This window comes from Zingiber officinale, chromosome 4B (assembly GCF_018446385.1).
Source record: "Zingiber officinale cultivar Zhangliang chromosome 4B, Zo_v1.1, whole genome shotgun sequence".
Lineage (NCBI taxonomy): Eukaryota > Viridiplantae > Streptophyta > Magnoliopsida > Zingiberales > Zingiberaceae > Zingiber > Zingiber officinale.
In genome coordinates this window covers 97,238,159-97,261,008 of record NC_055993.1, presented here as the reverse complement: position 1 = coordinate 97,261,008, position 22,850 = coordinate 97,238,159, and the positions used below count along the sequence as shown (strand labels likewise).

Here is a 22,850-nt window from a genome sequence, read left to right as displayed (position 1 = left end):
GGACTTCTCTTCTGCCTGACTTCACTCACCAGGTCTTTCACCTAGCTTCACTCACTAGGATTTTCACCTGCCTTTACTCACCAGGATTTTCCTCTGCCTGGCTTCACTCACCAGGACTTTCACCTAGCTTCACTCACTAGGATTTCCTCACTGCCTAACTTCACTCACTAGGTCTTTCACCTGACTTCACTCACCAGGATTTTCTTCTGCCTGGCTTCACTCACCAGGACTTCCTTTGCCTAACCTCCAAGTTAGGACTTTAACCCGGCTTCACTCACCAGGATTTTCCAGTCAAGTATCCGGTCAACCTTGACCTACTTGACTCTCCATCACAATCCCCACACATGAACAATTGCACCTGCAATCTCCATGTGTTGTCTACATGTAATGTCAAACATGTATTGTCAACATGTATTGTCAAACCATCAAAACATAAACATTAAGACTCGAGCTTGACCCAATTCAAGCTCAGTCAAACAAGGTCAACCTTGACTTGGGGAATATTGCACCAACAATCTCCCAACAGAGAGGATAAAGGGGGCCCACTGAGCGCGCGTTAAGTGCGGAGATAGTAGCCAACGTGGAGACCAAAGTCAAGGCGGTCAACGCTATAGAACCAAGGGGCTCACAAAAGGTTGTCGAGCTGAGGTCTACTGTAGTTGTTGATCGGGCAAGTGACTTATCCGAGCGGAACATCCGAACAGCCAAGAGCACTAAGGCTAGAACATTAGATGTTCATTACCAAGTGGAGGAACGTTAAGGCAATCAGAGCGCTAGTCCGATCGGGCGAAAACAATTAGCTGGGCTAAAGGATGATGGAGAAGATTGGCTGAGATCGACCTGGCCGGATCCTCGGTCGAGCGGCTCCCTCACCTCGACCAAACAGTGGAACCCCTTTTATATTTCTTTGGGAGATAATGTCGCCGACAACAAAGCATGGTCATGGCGAATCATACGACGGAAGCTTTTACTGTCGTATCAGAGATTTGCATACCCTGTTAAGGTATGATGTCAGAGATACTTTCCTGACATGTCCTTTCTTAGGACAGTTATGGAAGTGTGCTCGTGTCTTGAGGCGCGTGCACATCGGCCACTAGGGCACTATATAAAGGGGAGTGTATGCACTGATGGAGATATGCGTTATTCACTATTTACGTATGTGCTTACTATTGCTCAAATTCTTTCTATTTTTCTAATGACTGACTTGAACGTCGGAGGGTCCACACCAGGGACCCCTTCTCTGATTCGGCACTAACGTTTCTTGTATTACAGAGCAAAACGAGATCTACAAACAATCAACTCAAAAATTACATCTTTAATCAGTCTCCTTCATGATTTTCAGATATAATCAATAATATTTTGATATTATAATATTTTAACGGATGTGAAGGATATTTGATTGATTGTCTGATTTTTCTCGTAAAAAAGATTAGTATGCTAAAATAAATAGTTCCATTATTCACTTCGAACTTAAAGAAACTGCTCAGGTAAAATTAGGGAATCCATAATAAAAACTCCTTCTCTCTTACTTCAATGTGACATTAGGATGGAAGAGAGCTCCTTCAATTTAGGTATCGAGTAGCTCCTTATTTAGGGAGCTGCTTCTTCATTTATTTTTTTATTAAAATATTTTTTTCAGTTTTTTTTAAAAAAAAAGTAGAATGTAACATACAATTTAGTTTTTAATATTATTCCATATTATAGATTTAAATTTTATAAAAAAATTAATTATATATGGTAAAATATAAAAATGAGATAAGAAATATATTTAATAAAAAGTGTGAAATTATAAAGGAAATATTGAGAGGATTTTGTGGAGTTGACATAGAACCGGAGGGCCTACTATATATTCTTTTTCAACGCCGACCATTTATGAGCCGAGCAATAATATCGGAGGTGCTATTTAATGACACTGAAAAAAATGTGTGTGTATATATTAATGTCACGAGCTGAATTCATTGTATGATTGATTAATACAGTTAGAAAGGGAGTGGTGTGAATTAATTAATTTAAGTTTAGTCAGCTTTGACATCAATTTTGAGCCCAGTGGATCAAATGTGAGCCGAGATTCGTTATATGGGCTATATAATATTCGGCCCCACAAGTTGAATGAAACATTTCGTATTTGCAATCTCATTTTTTTTATATAAAATTATTTTGATTTGATAACATTAAGTATAACTCCAGGGCTCTAAATGGACGTCCATGAGCCTCCTTGATTATTTTATTTAGTAAAAACTTATTAAGGTCGTAATATATATATATAATTAATTAAATGAATAATTTTAAAGAACTCGTTAAACTAAATGAATAAACATATATATATTCCGCTTATTAATGTTCACAAACAACGAATAATATTCGTAAAAAACTTTTGTGAATAATATTTATGGATTATGTTCATCAATAAAACTTTTGTCAACATATTAAATAAATATTTTTTTAAAAAAATAAATAAATAAATTTATATTATCAAATTCAATAATCAACCAAATCAATTTAAAATATAAAAATTTCAAACAATCAAATAAATTTGTCAATCTCAAGTCAAATTTAAACCAAACTCAAGTTCATAAAAATAAAATCAAGTTAAGTTTGAATAATTATTTAACTGTTTGGTTCATTTTGAACTTAAACACCATAAAACTTGACTCAACTTGATTTTTTAAAATCTTATATATGGATTGAGACATGCTGATAGGGGTCGAATCATCTCTGATTGAGTACTCACTTATCGGATCGACTTCTATCAGATCGATAGTACTAGGTCAATAGGTCATCGGGACTACTTTTGGGTCAAGCAACCTAAGCCAGAGAGGAACACCCCCGAAGTTGCATTGGGCTTCTACGAAGACCAGGGAAGGGAGATTATTGGACAAGCAAGAAGGTTACAAGCACCAAGTAGAGTTAGAAGAGGGCCAATGTGGACTTGAACAAGGCTCGGCGTCGTTCGGGTGGTGCCACTTATCAGTGGGCAAGTGGATGATGGTTGTTATGTGTCTCTAGCCGCTCAGACCAGAAGGCTGGGAAGTCATTTGGCCTGTGGACTTAAGCAGCAGGATGGCCAAATAGTAGATACCTGTGCAGCTAATAAGGAGAAGTCAGGAGGCATATACACGATAGGCGGTGTGTGTATGACCCCTATGACAACTCGAACATAGAAGGTGTCTAGTCAAATAACACGAAAATAGGAATCGGAACTGTTGGTTGATCCTAGGAAGATCGTACCGGTTTCACTGTACAAAAATTTTGTATAAGTGTCGAACCTTTCCTAACAACCTATTGTGTTCTTTAGAAATTAAATTCGGAATCGCAAACGGAACTTAACATTATTGATTCCAAATTTAACTTATTTGTTCTTAATGGTTTAGATTTGGATCGCAAGCGGAACTTAATACTATTGATCCAAATCTACCTATGTTACAAATACAATTAAATATTTATTTCAGAAATTGGCTCCCAGGTCAAACATGGCGAGGCACATGACCTTCTTGGGTATGGGAGCATCCACCACTGCCTCGACAAAGCCTCTTAACGAAATTCAATATTTAATTTCCTAAAATAACATTAGATTTAACCAAAAAGAACAATCGAATCACAAGATCGAAAAAATAAAAAAAACACAACTTCGAATATCTAATCCGAAAATCTAGAATCATATGTCTCTTGTGTTTGGAATTCATACAAAGAAAAACTAGTATGATGCGTAAAATAATTACTAGTTATACCTTTCTTTGTACGCAACGACCTCTTGATCTTCTACCATATTCCTCTTCTTATTTCGGACGTTGTGTGGGCAACGATCTACCGAGAAGAGAACCACCAAGCTCCTTCTTCTCCAAGCTAGATTCGGCCACCACCAATTCTCCAAGAGATGTAGAGGTCCGACCACCACCACCAAGCTCCAAGGGATACTAGAAACAAAGCCTCCTTTCTTTCCTTCTTCTTCTAGCTAGAACCGGCCACCAAGGACTCCTCTTGTGTTGATGCCGCCGGCCACAAAGGAGGAAGAGAAAAGGAGAAGAGCTAGAAGCAATAGGGTCGACCACCACCAAGGAAGAGAGAGAGGGAAATAGAATAGAGTTGTTCGCCATGAAGGCACCCCTACCCTCTCTTTTATAATCCTCGGTCTTGGCAAATAAGGAAATTTAAATAAAAACTTCCTTAATTTCTTTTGCCATGAAAAGAAAATTTTAATTGATTAAAAATCAATTTCCTTTTCTTTATCTACATGGCCAGCCACCTACAAGCTCCAAACAAGGAAAGTTTTAATACAAGAATTAAAACTTCTTAATTTATTTCCAGAAATTTTTAATAAAAATTTCTCTAATAATTTATCCCTTGGTTATAAAAGAATTTTTTTTAAAATTAAAATCTCTCTTTTAAAATATGTGGATGATTTCCAAAAAGGAAAGTTATATCTAAAATTAAAATCTCCTTTCAATCTACAAATAAGAAAAGATATTTAATCTTTTCTTAATCTTGTGTAGAAACTTATAAAAGGAAATATTTAATTTTAAAACTCTTTTTTTAAATCATGAACATGGTTACAAAAAAAGAAAGTTTTATCAAAATTAAAATTTTCCCATCAATCTACAAATAAGGAAAGATATCGAATCTCTTCTTAATCTTTTGTAGAAAGTTATAAAAGGAAAATTTTAAATTTTAAACTTTCTTTTAAAACCATGGAATTCACATAAGAAAAATTTTAAAATAAAAATCCTTTTATTTTGTTTAGGGCCGGCCACACCATGCTTGGGCTCCAAGCATTGGCCGACCCCTCTATTTGGCTCATCTTTTTTTCTTTGGCCGACCCAAGCTTGCTTGGCCGACCCATTAGGATGGGTAAGAAGGTGGGTAAGGGTGGGTATAATACTTTATAAATAAGAGGCTACAATAGGTACCGAGAGGAGGAATTGTTTTGGTCTCCCAATGAAATTAAGCTTCCCGTGTTCGTCCCGAACACTCAACTTAATTTCATCAATAATAATTCATACCACTAAAGAATTATTATTGAACTACTGCACCAATTGCAAATTACATTTTGGTCTCCTTCTTATTATGAGTGTGTTAGTCTCCCTGTGTTTAAGATGTCGGATGTCCACTAATTAATTGAGTTACTGACAACTCATTTTAATTAATATCTCAGTCCAAGAGTAGTACCACTCAATCTTATCGTCATGTCAGACTAAGTCCACCTGCAGGGTTTAACATGACAATCCTTATGAGTTTCTCTTGGGGACATTATCAACCTAGATTACTAGGACACAGTTTCCTTTTATAATCAACAACACACACTATAAGTAATATCATTTTCCAATCTATCAGACATTTTGATTTATCGAGCTAAATCTCACCCTTTGACAAGTCAAAGAAATAAATACTAAATATATGTGCTTGTTATTATATTAGGATTAAGAGCACACACTTCCATAATAACTAAGGTCTTGCTCTTTTATTAAGTCAGTATAAAAAGAACTTACCTTAAATGGTCCTACTTATTACACTTAGAGTGTATTAGTGTAATTTATTAGTCAAGATAAACTAATACCTAATTACACTACGACTATTCCAACGGTTTGTTCCTTTCCATCTTAGTCGTGAGCAACTGTTTATAATTTATAAAGAACTGATAACATGATCTTCTGTGAGTGACACCACATACCATGTTATCTACAATATAAATTAATTGAACAACTACACTTAGCAAATAAATGTAGACATATGACCAATGTGATTCTTTTATTTCAAAATAGATGTTTACAAAAAGCTAGGCTTTTAGTATACACTGTAACAGGAACAACCACTTGCTCGAGAAGGGCGGGTGATGAAGTCTCACCTCGCTCGGAGGAAGGGCATGAACTAGTACGGGTGGGGGTCTGCAATGCGGAAGTGGTCGACTGGGAAGAAGCTTCCCCCCGGTGCTTCTTATGTCAAATCAGAGGTTCTTCGAAGGTGGTTGACTTCGAGGGCACCACGATCGGCAACATTGAAGGCCGATCAAGAAGAAGGTCAGCCGTGGCAGTCGTGGCATCGCTAGCCTTTGTCTGACTTGCTCCAGCCTTGCTGGCCGGTACGTGGATCCTTCCCACCCCGCAGGTCGGATGATCAAATTGCTCGACCGACTGCAGGCCACGACTCTGTAGCTCGGCGACACCCACGGTGTTAATCTCCACATCCGTGAGCCTGCTCTTGCCGCTCAGACGCTCCCTCAGCATGATTTGAGTTGCAAAAAAATGAAGAAAAATTAGTTAGATTCAAATATAAGGATCAAATAGAGCATACCTAAGGTCATGGACAGTAGCGTGCAGATTAGGCTCAGCCCAAACACGTAAAGACACTCTCCAATAGCAGCCGGTGGATGTGATACTTTTGATCGGTCAAATTGGAGGCTGCTTGGAGATAGTCGGATTGACTTCTGTATCTCCCGAGTGACGAAGGCTTCATCACTTTCATTTGCCAGCCGGTCGAGAAGTTTGACCGAGTGAGAAAGCAAACAAAAAAATAATGCTCTCTCCCGTGCTTATTGGAGGTCAGCATTTTTTCAAAAAAGACAGAGCCTACTCGGGCTTGGAACAGAAAGGTCACTGGCTCGGACAATTTGAGATAGTAAAAGTAGTAGAATACTCGTGGGACTAAGGGGATGCCATACAGATGGAATAGCACGACCACCCTACACAGCAACCTAAAGACATTTGGCACTAATTGTTGCAGGGATATATGAAAGTATTTACCGAAGACCGACCAAAAATGATCCTTGAAAAAGGGTAAAAAACCATCGGGAGGCGAATGAGGCCGGTCATAGGCTGAAGATATAAGGATTTGATAATCGAAAGGGAAACGATACGTGAGCTTCATCTGATCAATTTCATCACCATTAAACTTGGACTCGGTCAAGGTATACCATAACCCGGGGATAGGCGGAGGAGGTTGAGAGGAGACATCTGTTGGTGCAATATCCCTCAGGTCAAGGGTGACCTGGTTAACCAAGCTGAGTCTTGGTTAGGGTTTAGATGTTTGACAATAAGATATCAATCGAAGAAGAGTCAAGTAGGTCAAGGTTGACCGGATACTTGACTGGGAAGTCCTAACTGGCATGTTAGGCAGAAGAAAGTCCTAGTGAGTGAAGCTAGGCAGAAGGAAATCCTGGTGAGTGAAGCCAGGTGAAAGTCCTAGTGAGTGAAGCTAGGCAGAAGGAAATGAGTGAAGCCAGGTGAAAGTCCTAGTGAGTGAAGCTAGGCAGAATGAAAACCCTAGTGAGTGAAGCTAGGTGAAAGTCCTAGTGAGTGAAGCTAGGTAAAAGTCCTGGTGAGTGAAGCCAGGCAAGGAAGGAAATCCAGATGGATCAAGGATGATCGGACATCTGGTGTTGGGAAGTCCAAGTAGGTCAAAGGGATTGACTGGATACTTGGCAATGAAGGAAATCCAGATGGATCAAGGATGATCGGACACGTGGTGGGAAGTCAAAGTAGGTCAAAGGATTGACCGGATGCTAGGCAAATCCAGATGGATCAAGGATGATCGGACATCTGGTGTTGGGAAGTCCAAGTAGGTCAAAGGGATTGACTGGATACTTGGCAAGGAAGGAAGTCCAGATGGGTCAAGGTTGACCAGACATCTGGTGGAAGTCCAAGTAGGTCAATGGAGTGACCGGATACTTGGCACGACGAGTAAAAGTCCAAGTGGGTCAAAGGGATTGACCGGACACTTGGTGGGGAGTCCTAGCAGGTCAAGGGAGTGACCAGATGCGAGGCATGATGTACCAACAGGTCAAGGTTGACCGGATGTTGGTTAGGGAGGTTTGGGACTTGGTTTTGGGCAAAAACCAAGTGCTGGATCGATCCGGGGATCGATCAGTGGATCGATCCAGATTCTTCCCAGCGAACAGAAAGCTTCTGGATCGATCCGTGGATCGATCCAGAGGTCCCGATCGATCAGCCGATCGATCGGGACGATGCTGCTTCGCGCGATAAGCGCTGGATCGATCCGTGGATCGATCCAGGCGCGTTTCCAGAGCACAGAGGCGCTCTGGATCGATCCGTGGATCGATCCAAAGCTTCCCCGATCGATTCGGAACATTCGAATCGATCGGGATCCGACCGTTGCGTCGGGTTTAAAGCCGCAGGCGAGCGTGGTCTTCGGCATCTCTTCACGAGCTCTTCTCAGATTCATTCCAGCTCCTCCACAGCTCTCTACAAGCACGTGATCGCCAGTTCTTGAAGGTTCTTGGAGGCTTTCCAAGTCAAGAGGCGGATCTATTGCAAGAGGAAGAAGTTAGGGTTAGGGTTTTTACTGCACATCTTGTAAGCTTTTGCTTAACTTGTATTTCCCTTTCTTCTTCTTGAATTGAGAGTGTTGTAGGGCTTCTCCGCCTTTGGTAGTTACCATAAAGGAGTGTTATTCATAGTGGAGGGTGTGTGCGTTGGTGTGGATCCTTGGATTAGTCACCTCTTGTGAGGTGGATACCAAGTAAAATCCTAGTGTTAGCGTTTTATGTTTGTTTCTGTATTTTCCGCTGCACATCCAAGAAGAAACAAGCAACGACAAGCAACGAAGCGCACCAAGCGAACGCGACAAGCTATTCACCCCCCCCCTCTAGCTACTTTTGGTCCTAACAACATCCATAAGAAATCAAGAAAGAATCAAAGTGTGAATTCAACGAAGGAAAGAAAAGAGAGACTTACTGAGAAAGGTTACCTGCGAAGATGAGGAGGAGAAGCATCACAGAACGTGCTCGAGATCGAAAACACGAGGAAGTGTGAAGACGACGGCGAGTAAATAAGGGCTTATAAAACGCAACAAGTGATGGTTATGAGCTGTCAGATCAAGGGATATGAAAAATAAGGATAAGATCTGGTCATAAAATTTGAAAAGACATCTGTCATATCATCAGCGGATATCCGCCTGTCATGTCAAGCGTACGATAGCAGAGAGTGGGACACGTAGTGGCCGACCACAGGAACGCATTAATGGGGTGTAATTAAAAGGCATGGGTGGCGTGCTCGGTCATAATGATAGGAGATTCGCAGTCTTTCAGAAATTGAGATGGCGTTAGCAACTATTACTAGTCGCTCATTCGAGAAAGCCACGAGACGTGAAAAAATCGCTAAGTGTCGCTATCAACCACCTCGATCGGCATAGATCTCTGACTATATGATAGTCGAGCGACAGCTCAAACCAAACTTGTGAAGTCAAATTCGAGCGACATCTACACACTCAGGTCGGTAAAATAATGCAGAATGGCGACTGTGAAGAGTACATAAGCCGATCGGAGGCTCAAGAAAAGGGGAATGCCCAATCAGGAGGTCACGAGAAACACTACCTGTTCAGTTAGCTGGACTTACAACCTCCTTCGACTAGCTTTGAGGAGAAGGCTTGTGATGCAGTGATAAAGGGGGGCCCACTGAGCGCAGGTCAAGTGAGGAGATAGTAGCCAACATAGTGGTCAAAGTCAAGACGGTCATTGCCAGAGAACCAATGGGCTCACAAAAGGTGGTCGAGCTGAGGTCTACTACAGTTGTTGATCGGGCAAGTGACTTGTCCGAGCCGAACGCCCGAACAGCCAAGAGCACTAAGGCCAGAACATCAGATGCTCATTACAAGTGGAGGAATGCTAAGGCAATCAGAGCGCTAGTCCAGTCGGGCGAAAACAATTAGCTGGGCTAAAGGATGATGGAGAAGATTGGCTGAGGTCGACCTGATCGGATCCCCAGCCGACCGGCTCCCCAGCTCGGCCAAACAGTGGAATCCCTTTTATATTTCTTTGGGAGATAATGTCATCGATAATAAGGCATGGTCAACAGGCGAATCATACGACGGAAGTTTCTACTGTCGCATCAGGGATTTGCATACCCTGTTAAGGTATGATGTCAGACATACTTTCTTGACATGTCCTTTCATAGGACGGTTATGGAAGTGTTCTCGTGTCTTGAGGCGCGTGCACGTCGGTCACTAGGGCACTATATAAAAGGGAGTGCATTCACCGATGGAGATACGCGTTATTCACTATTTACGTTTGTGCTTACTATTGCTCAAATTCTTTTCATTTTTCTAATAACTGACTTGAACGTCAGAGGGTCCACACCAGGGACCTCTTCTCTGGTTCGGCACTGACGTTTCTTGTATTACAGAGCATAGTGAGGTCTACAAACAATCAACTCAGAAGTTACATCTTCAGTCAGTCTCCTTCATGATTTTCAGATATGATCAATAATATTTTAACATATGTGAAGGATATTTGATTGATTTTCTGATTTTTCTTATATAAAAGATTACTATGCTAAAATAAATAGTTTCATTATTTACTTCGAACTTAAAGAAACTGCTCAGGTAAAATTAGGGAATCCATGATAAAAACTCCTTCTCTAACTTCAATGTGACATTAGGATGGAAGAGAGCTCCCTCAATTTAGGTATGGAGTAGCTCCTTATTTAGGGAGCTGTTTCTTCATTTATTTTTTTATTAAAATAATTTTTTTTCCAATTTTTGTTTAAAAAAGTAGAATGTAAACATATAATTTAGTTTTTAATATTATTCCATATTATAGATTTAAATTTTATAAAAAAAATAATTATATACGGTAAAATATAAAAATGAAATAAGAAATATATTTAATAAAAAGTGTGAAATTATAAAGGAAATATTGAGAGGATTTTGTGGAGTTGACATAGAACTGGAGAGCCTACTATATATTCTTTTTCAACGCCGACCATTTATGAGCCGAGCAATAATATCGGAGGTGCTATTTAATGACACTGAAAAAAATGTGTGTGTATATATTAATGTCACGATCTGAATTCATTGTATGATTGATTAATACAGTTAGAAAGGGAGTGGTGTGAATTAATTAATTTAAGTTTAGTCAGCTTTGACATCAATTTTGAGCCCAGTGGATCAAATGTGAGCCGAGATTCGTTATATGGGCTATAATATTGGACCCGCCAATTTGAATGAAACTTTTCCTATTTGCAATCTCATTTCTTTTATATAAAATTATTTTGATTTGATAAAAGTATAACGCCAGGGCTCTAAATGGACGTTCATGAACCTCTTGATATTTTACTTAGTAAGAATTTATTAAGGTCGTTGAATATATATATATATATATATTTATTTATTTATTGCTTATTAATGTTTACAAACAACAAATAATATATATGAATAATATATATGAATAATATTCATAAAAAACTTTTGTGAATAATATTTGTGGATTATGTTCATCAATAAAAATTTTATCAACATATTAAATACATATTTTTTAAAAAAAAAATAAATAAGTTTATATTATCAAACCTAATAATCAACCAAATCAATTTAAAATATAAAAATTTCAAACAATCAAATAAATTTATCAAGCTTAAGCTAAATTTAAATCAAACTCAAATTCATAAAAATAAAATCAAGTTAAATTTAAATAATTATTTAACTGTTTGGTTAATTTTGAACTTAAACATCATAAAACTTAACTCAACTTATTTTTTAAATCTTATATATGGATTGCGATCTGCTGATAGGGTCGAATCGTCTCTGATTGAGTATTCACTTATCGGATTGACTTCTATCAGATCGATAGTACTAGGTCAATAGGTCATCGGGACTGCTTTTAGGTCATGCAACCTAGGACAGAGAGGAACACCCCCGAAGCTGCATCGGGCTCCTACGAAGACCAGGGAAGGGAGATTATCGGACAAGCAAGAAGCTTACAAGCACCGAGTAGAGTTAGAAGAGGGCCAATGTGGACTTTGGGGAAATAGCTTACGTGACTCCGCCTTTAGGTCAGCCAGCCTGACCCTAAACCCGATATTAGGTCTAACCTATATAGGTGGTCTGCGTTGATCGAATCCTGTCTGCCATTTGTGGCCCTTGTTTTCTTCAACTAGTCATGGAACAGTTGAAGATACAGTTTGATAAACAAAACGAACAGTTGAATTGAATATTTTACGTGATTCAATGAAGATTAAAATCTTATATCTTTGCTACACCAAAACAATGCAGCAAAATACGATTTACTCAGTCCTAACATTCCTATCGATCTCTCCTCATACTAACACGAAAAATATAAATCATGAATATCTACTAATCATTAATACAATGATCAAGATATTAGACACACCGAATTTTAACTCCATAATCTAATATACTAACACTTCATATCTCAACCATCATATCATACCACACCGTTCCAAGAGAACTTTGCTACACAAGTTTATGTAAAACAGAGAGACGAACTATTATCTTTTCCATAAGAGAAATATGGCTGTACATCGTAGTCCGTATAAACAAAAATATCGTACTAAATAATCACATGAGTTAGATCTCCACCTCAATCATTACATACATCATTTCGCACCCATTCGTAGTTGGCGCCAAGAGATCCAAACACAAGACACGATTAATTCGAGTTTCTCTAATCATGAATGTGGCACCTTGATGCGGAGTTGTTTGAGCTGCACGACCACCACGCTGATGTTGTCTTCGCTCCCTCGCAAGATGGCGAGCTTAGTCAGTAAAGCTGCGGCCTCAGTAGGGGTCGATCCGCCGACTGCATCAGGAAACATCTTCGCCGTCCTCCCATTGAGGCATTGCCTCGCAATCCTACATGCGGACTCGTTGGAGACCACATCCCATAAACCGTCGCTGGCTAGGATGAGGAACTCATCCTTGTCGATCCTTTCGGTCACAGTCACATCTGGTTTTGGTATCACAAATGGCTTCAGGTAATAGTCCCCTGTAAATGCAATGGACAACCATCCATAAACTTCAGAGGATTATAATTATTTCTACCCTTCGTGAACGAGGGGGAGCATCCTTGTAAAATTTCACTGGAATAATGACTATCTTTTGCAGATCTAGAATTCTGATAATTATGTTGGAGCAATCAATATCTCCATTAACGTTTCATGTACAGCTGACAGCTTAGACTCTATCTATAATACACTTTGATATCAATCACGAGTAGTTTTTTTTAAAAAAAATACCTAGATCAAACATTTCGATTCACACGCATATTAAATACTAGTATCCTATTCCAAGTAAAATTGAGTATGAAACTAATACTTTAATATAAGACCAACACGCGATTGGTCCAAAGAAACATACCGATAGATCTGGATGTGGCAAGGACACCAGAAACACGATAGCCTTCCCAATTGATCACCCTACCTCCAGCTGCCTCAATTCTTTCGATCTCATCTGGTCTATCAGCCTGTGCATGATAAGAAATTAAAAAACATAAGACCAACTAAAGGAAACACTCGGATTCTTTGAATGGCCCAAATTTTATCAGGCATTTAGGTTTTCATAAAAGACTAGAAGATACTTCCATGTTTACCATGCAAGATATTAAACATTCATCTAGCATGGTGGCACCTTAAATGAGTTCTAGATTGATGGACTACACACTGCAACCGTCCATCTTGTGAATTTATTCATACCACATGACTGCTAGTCCCTCGAGGCATCTCCAATGCAAGATTTATGAGAGGTTTGTAAAATCTAAAAAGCTGAATAAAAAGTCTTGAAGCATTGTAGATGTGGAGTTTGAGGTTTGTAGTTTAAAAGCAGTAATGAAAATTTAAACATGTTCTTTTGTCACGAAATTAATGCAATATGCATGAAACCATGCAACTCATACTATGAATTGGATAAAAAAAAAACTTATTTAGAGCTCTTACAATTGGAGATGTTTCAATAATATTATTGATGTGACATATTAAAATTATAAAAAAAACTCATTTAAAACTCTAACGGTGGGAGATGCCCTCATATTGAACTTTTTCTCAAATCTCCCCCAACAATAATTTTGAAATCATTCCTGATATGACAGAATAGAAACAGCAACCACATGGGCCATTTATTTCTCTGGTAATATAGAAAGAAATTACTTCTACGCTAGAAAACAACAAAAATGCTTCATCTTTATGAGTTCGAAAGAAAGCCAGTGGCTAAGAACATGAGTCATTTGTTGAGTGGATTACAGTATTCATTTCCCAAATTACCGAATACAATCAACATGGTTCCTCATTACCATTGGGACCAATATCATCACAACCCAAAACCAAATTCAATTTTGAGAAGATCTAAATCATTCAAGAAGAACAGTACATTTTTAAAAAAAAAAAAAAAGTGTGAAGAACAGTCAGGAAACTCATCCATCAAGAGCATGCGATGCATTTAGTTAAGAAAATTGCAGTAAAAAAAATTACTTTGAACACTAATCTGATGGAGAAAAAGAAGCCATTTTTTCTTCTTCGTACATTACCATCTCCCATGAGAAACACATGCATAATTGTTAAAATAAAATATAAGGACATTTTAAAAAAACAAAAAAAAAAGAAGACAGCGCGTAGAAGCTTTACCTTATGGTCGAAGGAGAGGGGCACCGCGGCACCGCCGCGGCAGAGCACGGCCCTTGAGTCGCCGCAGTTGGCCACCACGATCCGGTTCGTCCCCACCACGGCCACCACCGCTGTCGATCCCATCGTCCTCTCTGACGACTCGCCCCATGTCATCGCCTCCACCTCCTCATCCAACCTCGAGAAACTCGCCGACATGACTTCCCTCCACCGCCCCTCCACCCGCGGCCACCCCCCGCCCGCCGCCTCTTCTGACAGCACGACGTGGAGCCGCTCTCGGCACAGATGCGCCACCCCTGCACCTCCATGGCCGTCGTACACCCCGAAGAAGTCGTGCCGAGAGGGCGCTGCGAACTCCGGCGCCACAGAGACTGCGTCCTCCATCTCCCGCCTCCCCCCAATTACAGAAACGGCCCCGTGAGAATGGACCGCGACCGGAGGCGGCCCCTTCGGCCTCTCAGCAACACCGATCCCGACGAGCCCGTCGTCAGCATCGCGATCTGGAGGAGACGATGAAATCGAGCCGCCTTCTGACGGATCCTTGAGGCGCTTGTTTCCTACGAACCCGGCGCGACAGAGCTCGATCCGCCGTCGGCGAGCGGATACCGGCTTCTTGAGTACGGCCTGGGTCTCGTTTTCTAGAAGGATGCTACCTTCCTCCACGCCCTTCGAAAGGGGCTCGTCGTCGCCCACCATTGTTTAGCCACAATGGTACAATGTATTCGAACGCTTTAAAAGAAGCAAAGAAGGAGAAGGAGAAGGAGAAGGAGAAAGGAAAGAGGTAAAGGTTCGACACGAATTAGTTAAGAAGAAAAGAAAAAGGGGGCAGTGGAGAAATGTCCACCGTCAGATTCTCCATCGAGACGCCGATGAGCACCACCTTCACATCGCCGTTTGAGAGGACCACCCGCGACGTGGACCATGGCCGAAGGAGAGGTGGACGGCCGAGATGGGATTCGGGACGGCGTGTGGCGCTATCGTTGGCGGAGATAGAGATTTCGGGGTGGCGTCCAGGGCGGGCTGTTATTGCTACCCAGTTTTTTAACTAGTTTTAGTTGGATCCAGGCGTCGCAGTCCGAAGCAGCCATGAGGCGGTGGGCTCGGAATGGTGGTGCGGGTGAGAATAGGAGGAGGTTGCGTCGGCGACGTGTAGATCGGACGGAAGCGGGGCGATCGGTAAAAAGGGAGTCCAGATCCTCTGCGCCCGCCTCCCGTGCGCCCTCTGTGCCCATCGCTACGCGACAAAAAATCCATGCGCTAAGCACGTGCGTTTCTCTGCTCCAGTAATAAAACCCAATTCCAACACACACATATCGTTTCCTGCTGATCGATCTATTGACCGATCAATAAGAATGCTGATCGGTCAGCTGACCGATCAACAGGAATGCTGATCGGTATGCTGATCGGTCTGCTGACCGATCAGCATTCCAGCAGGAAGATATTTGCTTCCATCTGGTGATATTATCTTCACAGGCCTACAGGAATTCCATCTGGTGAGATGTACCTAGGTTCTTCTTGAGAACTTGTTCCGTCGTCCAATAAGGGGATTACATCTTTCATATTTTAAGAATTGATTGATTATCCAGACTTCTGTTGTCATGAAATGAGCATGTTGATCAGTTGTCTGTTGCTTGTTCTTAAGGACTATAGTGTTGGATGACGTGTAGGTTATTGGGAATTTCAGAATTTTTATGGATTCTAAAGTATGTCTTTAACATTTACTTAGTTTTCACGGCTTCTTTCTATAGATTGGTTCAGGAAGTTATTTAAGATGTATCAATTTAAAGTCTTTATCATCTTTCTCTATTAAAAGGTTTTTAAAGCATTAAGTTGCTGTTTGTTTATCTTTGTACTGCTGCCACTGATACTGTGCTAAAAATATGCATGACAAGGTCTTAATCTATTAGTACTTACTTTACAGATCCCTTGGCCTACTTCATCCAAAAGAAGAAACCTTATCTAGGCACTCCATTTTAGGGTCTAATGGGCTTTGGGGTCCCAATTCAAGACCAATTACTGGTAGAAGGGTAAAATCCTGTTGGAATGCTGATCGGTCAGCAAGACCGATCAGCATTCCTGATGATCGGTCTGCTGACCGATCAGTATTCTTGCTGATCGGTCAATAGACCGATCAGCAGGAAGTGATATGTGTGCGTTGGAGCTGAGTTTTATTACTGGAGCGAAGAAACGCACGTGCTTAGCGCGTGGGTTTTTTGTCGCGTAGCGATGGGCGCAGAGGGCGCACGGGAGGCGGGCGCAGAGGATCTGGACTCGTAAAAAGGAAGGCTGACCATGTGGGAGAGACGCGTGGCGGATCAGGATTGCGTTGAATAAGTTATGGATGACACGATTTGTTTTCCCTTGCGCTTCTATTATTTCTTTTATCAATTTTATTTTGATTTATTTCTGATTATTTTTGGGGTTTCATTATGGTACGTATTCGATTTACATGATTTTTTTTATTAAAAATATATGCGACAGATACTTAAATTGCGTAGCAAGATTAGGATTCATAATGATTCATGTTTTGTATGTGATCATGTCCGAAGACGTGAAAATAAAATTCGGAAAGATAGTAGTTCTATTGATAGTACGAAGACGTCGCTCTTTTTTATAAAACAAATCTAAAATTAGAAAAGGGATCCTTGATATTGGTCTTTCAATACTCAAATAAAAAAATGAAGAGAGAAAATATTAGAGACATATTCTTATATTTCTTCGTACTTAGCATATTCTTTTATACATTTCTCAGTGATCCTTCATCTTCTTCTATTTAATGATAATATTAATTACCGACGGAATATATCTTTGTCTTGATTTCTTCTCATTTAATGATAAATAGAGTGTTCTCTTTTATTTTCTCTTTCCTTTATTAATTATCTATCTTTTCCTCTTTTATTATTTTATCAGTTCATTATGTGTACAATGCCAACGCACTACCTTAAGCCGGACGGGTGTCCCACTCGACTCAAGCTCCTGGTCAGCTCGACTTGGGCTCCCGACCCGCTCAGTTTGCTCTCCTGTCAACTAGGTTGACCAGATACTGATTTTACCCATATGGGCGACCGGATAATGATCCCTCCGATTAGCCGATGAACTGCTTCCCGCTCGAGTGCGACCGAGCCTTATTTAATCCCTGGTATTGACCATCTTGACTTTGACCTACACCGTCGCAATTGACTCGTGCCAGGTAGGCTCCTCATTATCACCGCATCACAAGCCTCCCCTTCAAGTCTAGTTGAAGGAGGCTGCAAGTCTGACTGACTGGATAAGATGTGCCTTTGGCTACTTTGAGGCCCGTTCGACCCAAATACTACAACATCCGATCGGACTGTGCTCGATTTGTAATCACTGATCGGCCCACAAGCCAACGCCACTCAGCTTCATTTTGCCGTTGCCAGGTTTAGCCCCGTGACCCGTTCTTTGCGTCGATCGGGACACTGAGCAGCAACACTTGACACATGTTTTCCTTTTCCTTATGTAAAGACCACCCTTCTTACTACTACTACTCTCTAAGGGTGACCGTTACTTAACTACTGACTCTACTTAACCGGTATGATCGAAACCACGAGGAGTCCTTACCGAAAAATTTTGGCAGAGTCTCCCCTGTACCGGTAACCATAAACTGAGATACATACGTAGTATACATCAGCCACAGGCGGCTGGAATATATATCAAACATTCACACAGTTAAATAAGTGACAAACATCAAAATATCTACTTATTAAACGGAACTCATCTCTATGCAATCTAAAACAAAAATAATCTCAAATGACATGAACTTGAAATACAACTTCAAATGTTTATTAGTTACTAAAATGAGGAAAACTTAATAACGTCTCAAGTCTCTTCCATAGTCCTGACATCACACACCATCTGTGTCACCTTGTCGCCTTTCTTTATCTGCAGTAAGAGGAAATACAATCTATAAGCAAAATGCTTAGTAAGCGCTATCTAACTCATAAAAATACGAATATGCATGTATACAAGAAGAACTAGAAACTGAATTAAGAATCAATACTAAAGAACCTTAAAGCGTGAATAAGGAAAACTTTAAACTAAACAAAGGTGAAACATTAAACTAAGTCGATGTACAAGCTATCCTCAACAACTAGGAAGGTGCGACATTAACCTTCATCTATCTGTTATATAGGTTGGAAGATCAATTATTAGCAAAGCTTTAAACAGCCACTAAAAAGAACATCACACTACACATGTATACCAACTACTTCCTACAACTATAGCCGTCAATTTGGGTTGGGCCCGTCGGATTGGCCCGTCCTGCCAGACAATTTAAGCGGGTTGGGTTGAAATTTTATCAACCCAAGTCCGTCGTGGGCCGACCCGCCTAGGCCCGCGACCCGCGCGGGTCGGCCCGCTCGGGCTTGGGTTGACCCGCGGGTTGAAAAACATATGTAAGTTAAATTTTAGGCCAATTTATTATCTTTCTTTGTTATAATTTTAAAATAAAAATAGTACTTTTCATCCAACATAAGTACTCGTTTGTGTTCATTTATATTTAAAATACATGTTTATGTATACATTTAATTGTAGAAAACTTTTTTGAAGTAAAATGTTGAAGATATAAATATTTTTTAATTTTTTTAAAAAATTTTAATGGGTCCGCGGGTTGGCCCGCCAAACCCGCAACCCGCCTTAGAATGGGTTGGGTTGGAAATTTCCCAACCCACCAAGTTGACGGGTTGGCCCGCCCCGCCCCGCCCCGCCAAATGGTTATCCCGCCACGGGCTGACTCGCCCCGCCATGAGTTGGCCCGTCTGATAGCTCTACCTACAACTAAAAATGTGCAGGTTCAACATTAAACGAACCAACACATGAGCATAATAATCTTGTTACCAGATTACATTGATATGCTAAACTAAATGTGACCAAAGTACTCACATTTGAATCATGAACTTGACCAAAGACCTTTAACTCAGTGACCAAACATTGCAACAACAACTTAGATCATGAAACCTTATAGGTAAGCCTAAAAGCAATTGTAGGAACCATATAGCCTTTAAACTAATCTACTGTGATACGATATTACTTAAAGATTTCCTCCAAACTTAACCTACCATGGAAAGAACACCTTAAAACCAAAGGAAACAAGCAGCATTCACGGAAATCACATTCGGAAATCCTAGAAAGCTCAACTCTACATCTACTATGGAATAAATGCTTGCCAAGTTGAATCCGAACCAACACCACAGCCATCCCAAGAACAGGACAATCTAAAGAGGTAGAGCCATCTAAAAAGAAAGGAATCCACACAAGAAACTAACTTGAATCTGAATTCAAGCTATAAAGCTTGAGGTATAAAACCACATGCTTGACCTTTACCCATCCTGATATTTCTTTGAAGGTCACGGCAGCAAACCCTAAACCAACATTCTTCACAGAAAAATTCGGAAACAAAAGGAATAGGAATCCGGAACTATCCTACTGCAGGTGAGTAGCGACTTACCTTTGTTTCCTTGACTCACAGCCGAGTTCGACCTTTAGGGCTTCGGAGAATCTCGCAAATCCCGGCGATTCCTCGCGTCCACAAGCTCTCCTCGACGAGGTGATCGAGAAGATGTGAAAATCTCACGAAAACACCCCTTGGCCGGCGCCGGAGACGAAGCCCTAGTTTCGGATGGGGTTTCGCCCGAGAGGAAGTCGACGCCGCGAGCAGAAACAGAGAGGAGAGGAGTTTTCTAGGTCACCCCCAAAATTAATCAAGCCCTAGGTTCTCTTCTTATAACTCAATATTCGGTTAACTTCTTTAAATAAATTTGCTACATTTTCTAAACAGATCCACCTGCGTGAACAATTGGTCAGCCGCGCATGGGTTAAGGCTTGGCTCGTGGGTTCAAATCTCGGCTGCAACCCTTTTCCTTCCTATTATTTCTTGTTATTAACTTCTGCTACATAAATACATTTCATTCTTCTTTTAATCAGCAATGACTGCTTGCACACTTGGTCAGCCGGACTCGCTTAAAGCTTGGTTCGGCCGGAGGTCTCGGGTTCGAATCTCGGCTTGGATATTTTTTTTGTCGAAACTTCTTTCGTTTAGTAAAAATACCAAATGACTTCCAAAAATTACATAAAAATACTCTAAAATTTTCTAAAAATCTCTAGAATATTTCTAAAGTGTTTCCAAATATTTTTAAGTACCATTAGGACTCGTAACGAGAAATTTTGGGTCGTTACACCTTACGAGTCCTTGGGTGAGTTCGGTCTTGGCTGACGTCATTTAGATTTCTTAAAGACCGTGTAAATCCCTGATAGTTATGGCGGAGCACGCGGTCATATCTTTTTAATTAAGCTCATTAAATGCTATCCGATGACTGAAGGACATGTGCCCCTCACTGTCGCCACACGCTCGATGTGACAGACGGATATCCTCTTGCAATGAGGCGTGCGCCTTTTCAAAATCAATGATGGGATCTTCTTCTAGTTTTTTGTAGCTTTAGATTGGACGGCTGAGGTCGATCGATCGCGAGGTTTATAAACCTCGCGTGCGTCGTCATCTTCCTCATTTTGTGTCTCCGTCTTCGAACTTTCCAGCGACACTACACTCTTCCGGCGCTCGTAGCGATCTCTCTAGGAAGCTCTCTATACCCTTCCTCTAGTAAGCTCTCTGTACCCTTCAACCGGATCTGTTCATTTTTCTTATTGTCTTTTCTTTCAATCGAACTTCTTCATTGTTTCTCGTCGACATTCATTTCCAATGGCAAGCTTTTCTCAACCTCCTATCTCCGTCCCTGGGCTCTGGTACACGTCTATTGAGTCCAGGTTCGACGGAGGTGATACTGAGAGTTTGAGAACTACCTTTGAAATTCCCTCCGATTATCAAATCGGTATTCCTTCGGCTTTTGACTGCCCGAACGAGTCACCTTCGGGTTTTGTATGCTTCTTTAGGGACAAATTTACCGCCGGTCTGCAGTTCCCGATCCATCCTTTCTTCTCTGCCATTTGTAAATATTTTCGTATTCTCTCTCCATCCACTAGTGTCGAAATACTTTGGCTGCTATGTGTGGTCGTCGTTTTGTTTCGCCTGCACGACATTCCCCTTACTCCTCGGTGTTAGGATCGATGGTCGCGGCTAGAGAGGGGGGGTGTGAATAGCCGACCCCAAATTCGCGTTTCTTTCTACAAATAAAGTTAGCGCAGCGGAAAATAAAACAAAGAAACAAAGACAAGAAGATTAAACCTCAACACGCGTCGATGTAACGAGGTTCGGAGATATACTCCTACTCCTCGGCGTGTCCGTAAGGTGGACGAAGCCTATCAATCCGTCGGTGGATGAGTCCCCGGAGAACCGGCTAATATATATACTCCTTCTGGGTGGAGAAACCTCGCCACAATCTTTCTTGCACCAGCAAGAATAAGAGTACAAGAATACACAAGAAGAAGCAACAATATGAATGTAAAAACAAACAATCTTGCCTTCTCGTCGGCTGTTGATGAAGCAGCAACTTCACGGGCCAAATACAGCAGCAACTGTTGGAGACCCCAGCCGAGGAAGCTCACGCGAAGCTTCAGCTAAGAAGAGCTCAGCAACAGCAAGCTCTTACAGAAGCAAGAGGTAGCAGCTGAGGAGAGGAAGAAGAAGAAGTATTGCTGTAGAAGCCCTCGATCTCCTTTTATAACCTGCACTGCAAAGAAGACAGCGAAGAAGACGGAGATAGCCGTTGTCACTCATAACGGCTATACCTGGACCGATCAGGGTCCACCCTAATCGGTCCAAGGCCTCCCTGATCGGTCTTGGGGACCGATCAGGACCTATGCTGATCGGTCCCCAGACCGATCAACACTCTTCACAGAGAACTCGCCCAACTCTCTGATCGTCTCCTGATCGGTCCATAGACCGATCCCCTCCTTTTCTCTTTGCCTTCTGTTCGCTTTCTGATCGGTCTGCAGACCGATCAGATAACATACAATAGCATACTGTTTGGTTACTGATCGGTCACCAGACCGATCAGATAACCCAGTGTATCACTGGATCGATCCACTGATCGATCCAGCTCTTGGTTTTTGCCCAAACCAAGTCTCACGCCTTCCAAACCAATATCCGGTCAACCTTGACCTATTGGTATATCATGTTTAGCATCTGGTCACTCCCTTGACCTGCTAAGACTCCCTACCAAGTGTCCGGTCAATCCCTTTGACCGACTTAGACTTTCTCTTCGTGCAAGTATCCGGTCCTCCCTTGACCTACTTGACCTTCACAACACCGGATGTCCATTACGCCTTGATCCATCTGGATTTTTCCTGCCGGCTTCACTCACGGGACTTCCAACTGCCTGGCTTCACTCACGGGACTTTCCTTGCACGGCTTCACTCACCGGGACTTCACTGCCCGGCTTCACTCACCGGGACTTTCACTTTCACTTAGCTTCACTCACTAGGGTTTTCACCGCTTCACTCACCAGATTTCCAATCTGCCTGGCTGATTTTCCTTTCCGCCTAGCTTCACTCACGGGACTTTCCATCCGCTCGGCTTCA

The 22,850-nt window shown here is 41.3% G+C and overlaps 1 protein-coding gene across 1 annotated transcript; it reads right to left on the bottom strand.

Annotated features, from left to right (window-relative positions):
• Positions 1-12,213: 12,213 nt before the first annotated feature.
• Positions 12,214-15,137, bottom strand: LOC121975641 (probable protein phosphatase 2C 8). The gene is made up of 3 exons (XM_042527405.1): positions 14,361-15,137; positions 13,102-13,207; positions 12,214-12,730 (listed from the first exon to the last, which is right to left on the bottom strand). The coding sequence occupies exons 1-3, from the start codon at positions 15,051-15,053 to the stop codon at positions 12,414-12,416; spliced, it is 1,116 nt and encodes a 371-aa protein (XP_042383339.1). The 5' UTR covers positions 15,054-15,137; the 3' UTR covers positions 12,214-12,413.
• Positions 15,138-22,850: the final 7,713 nt, after the last annotated feature.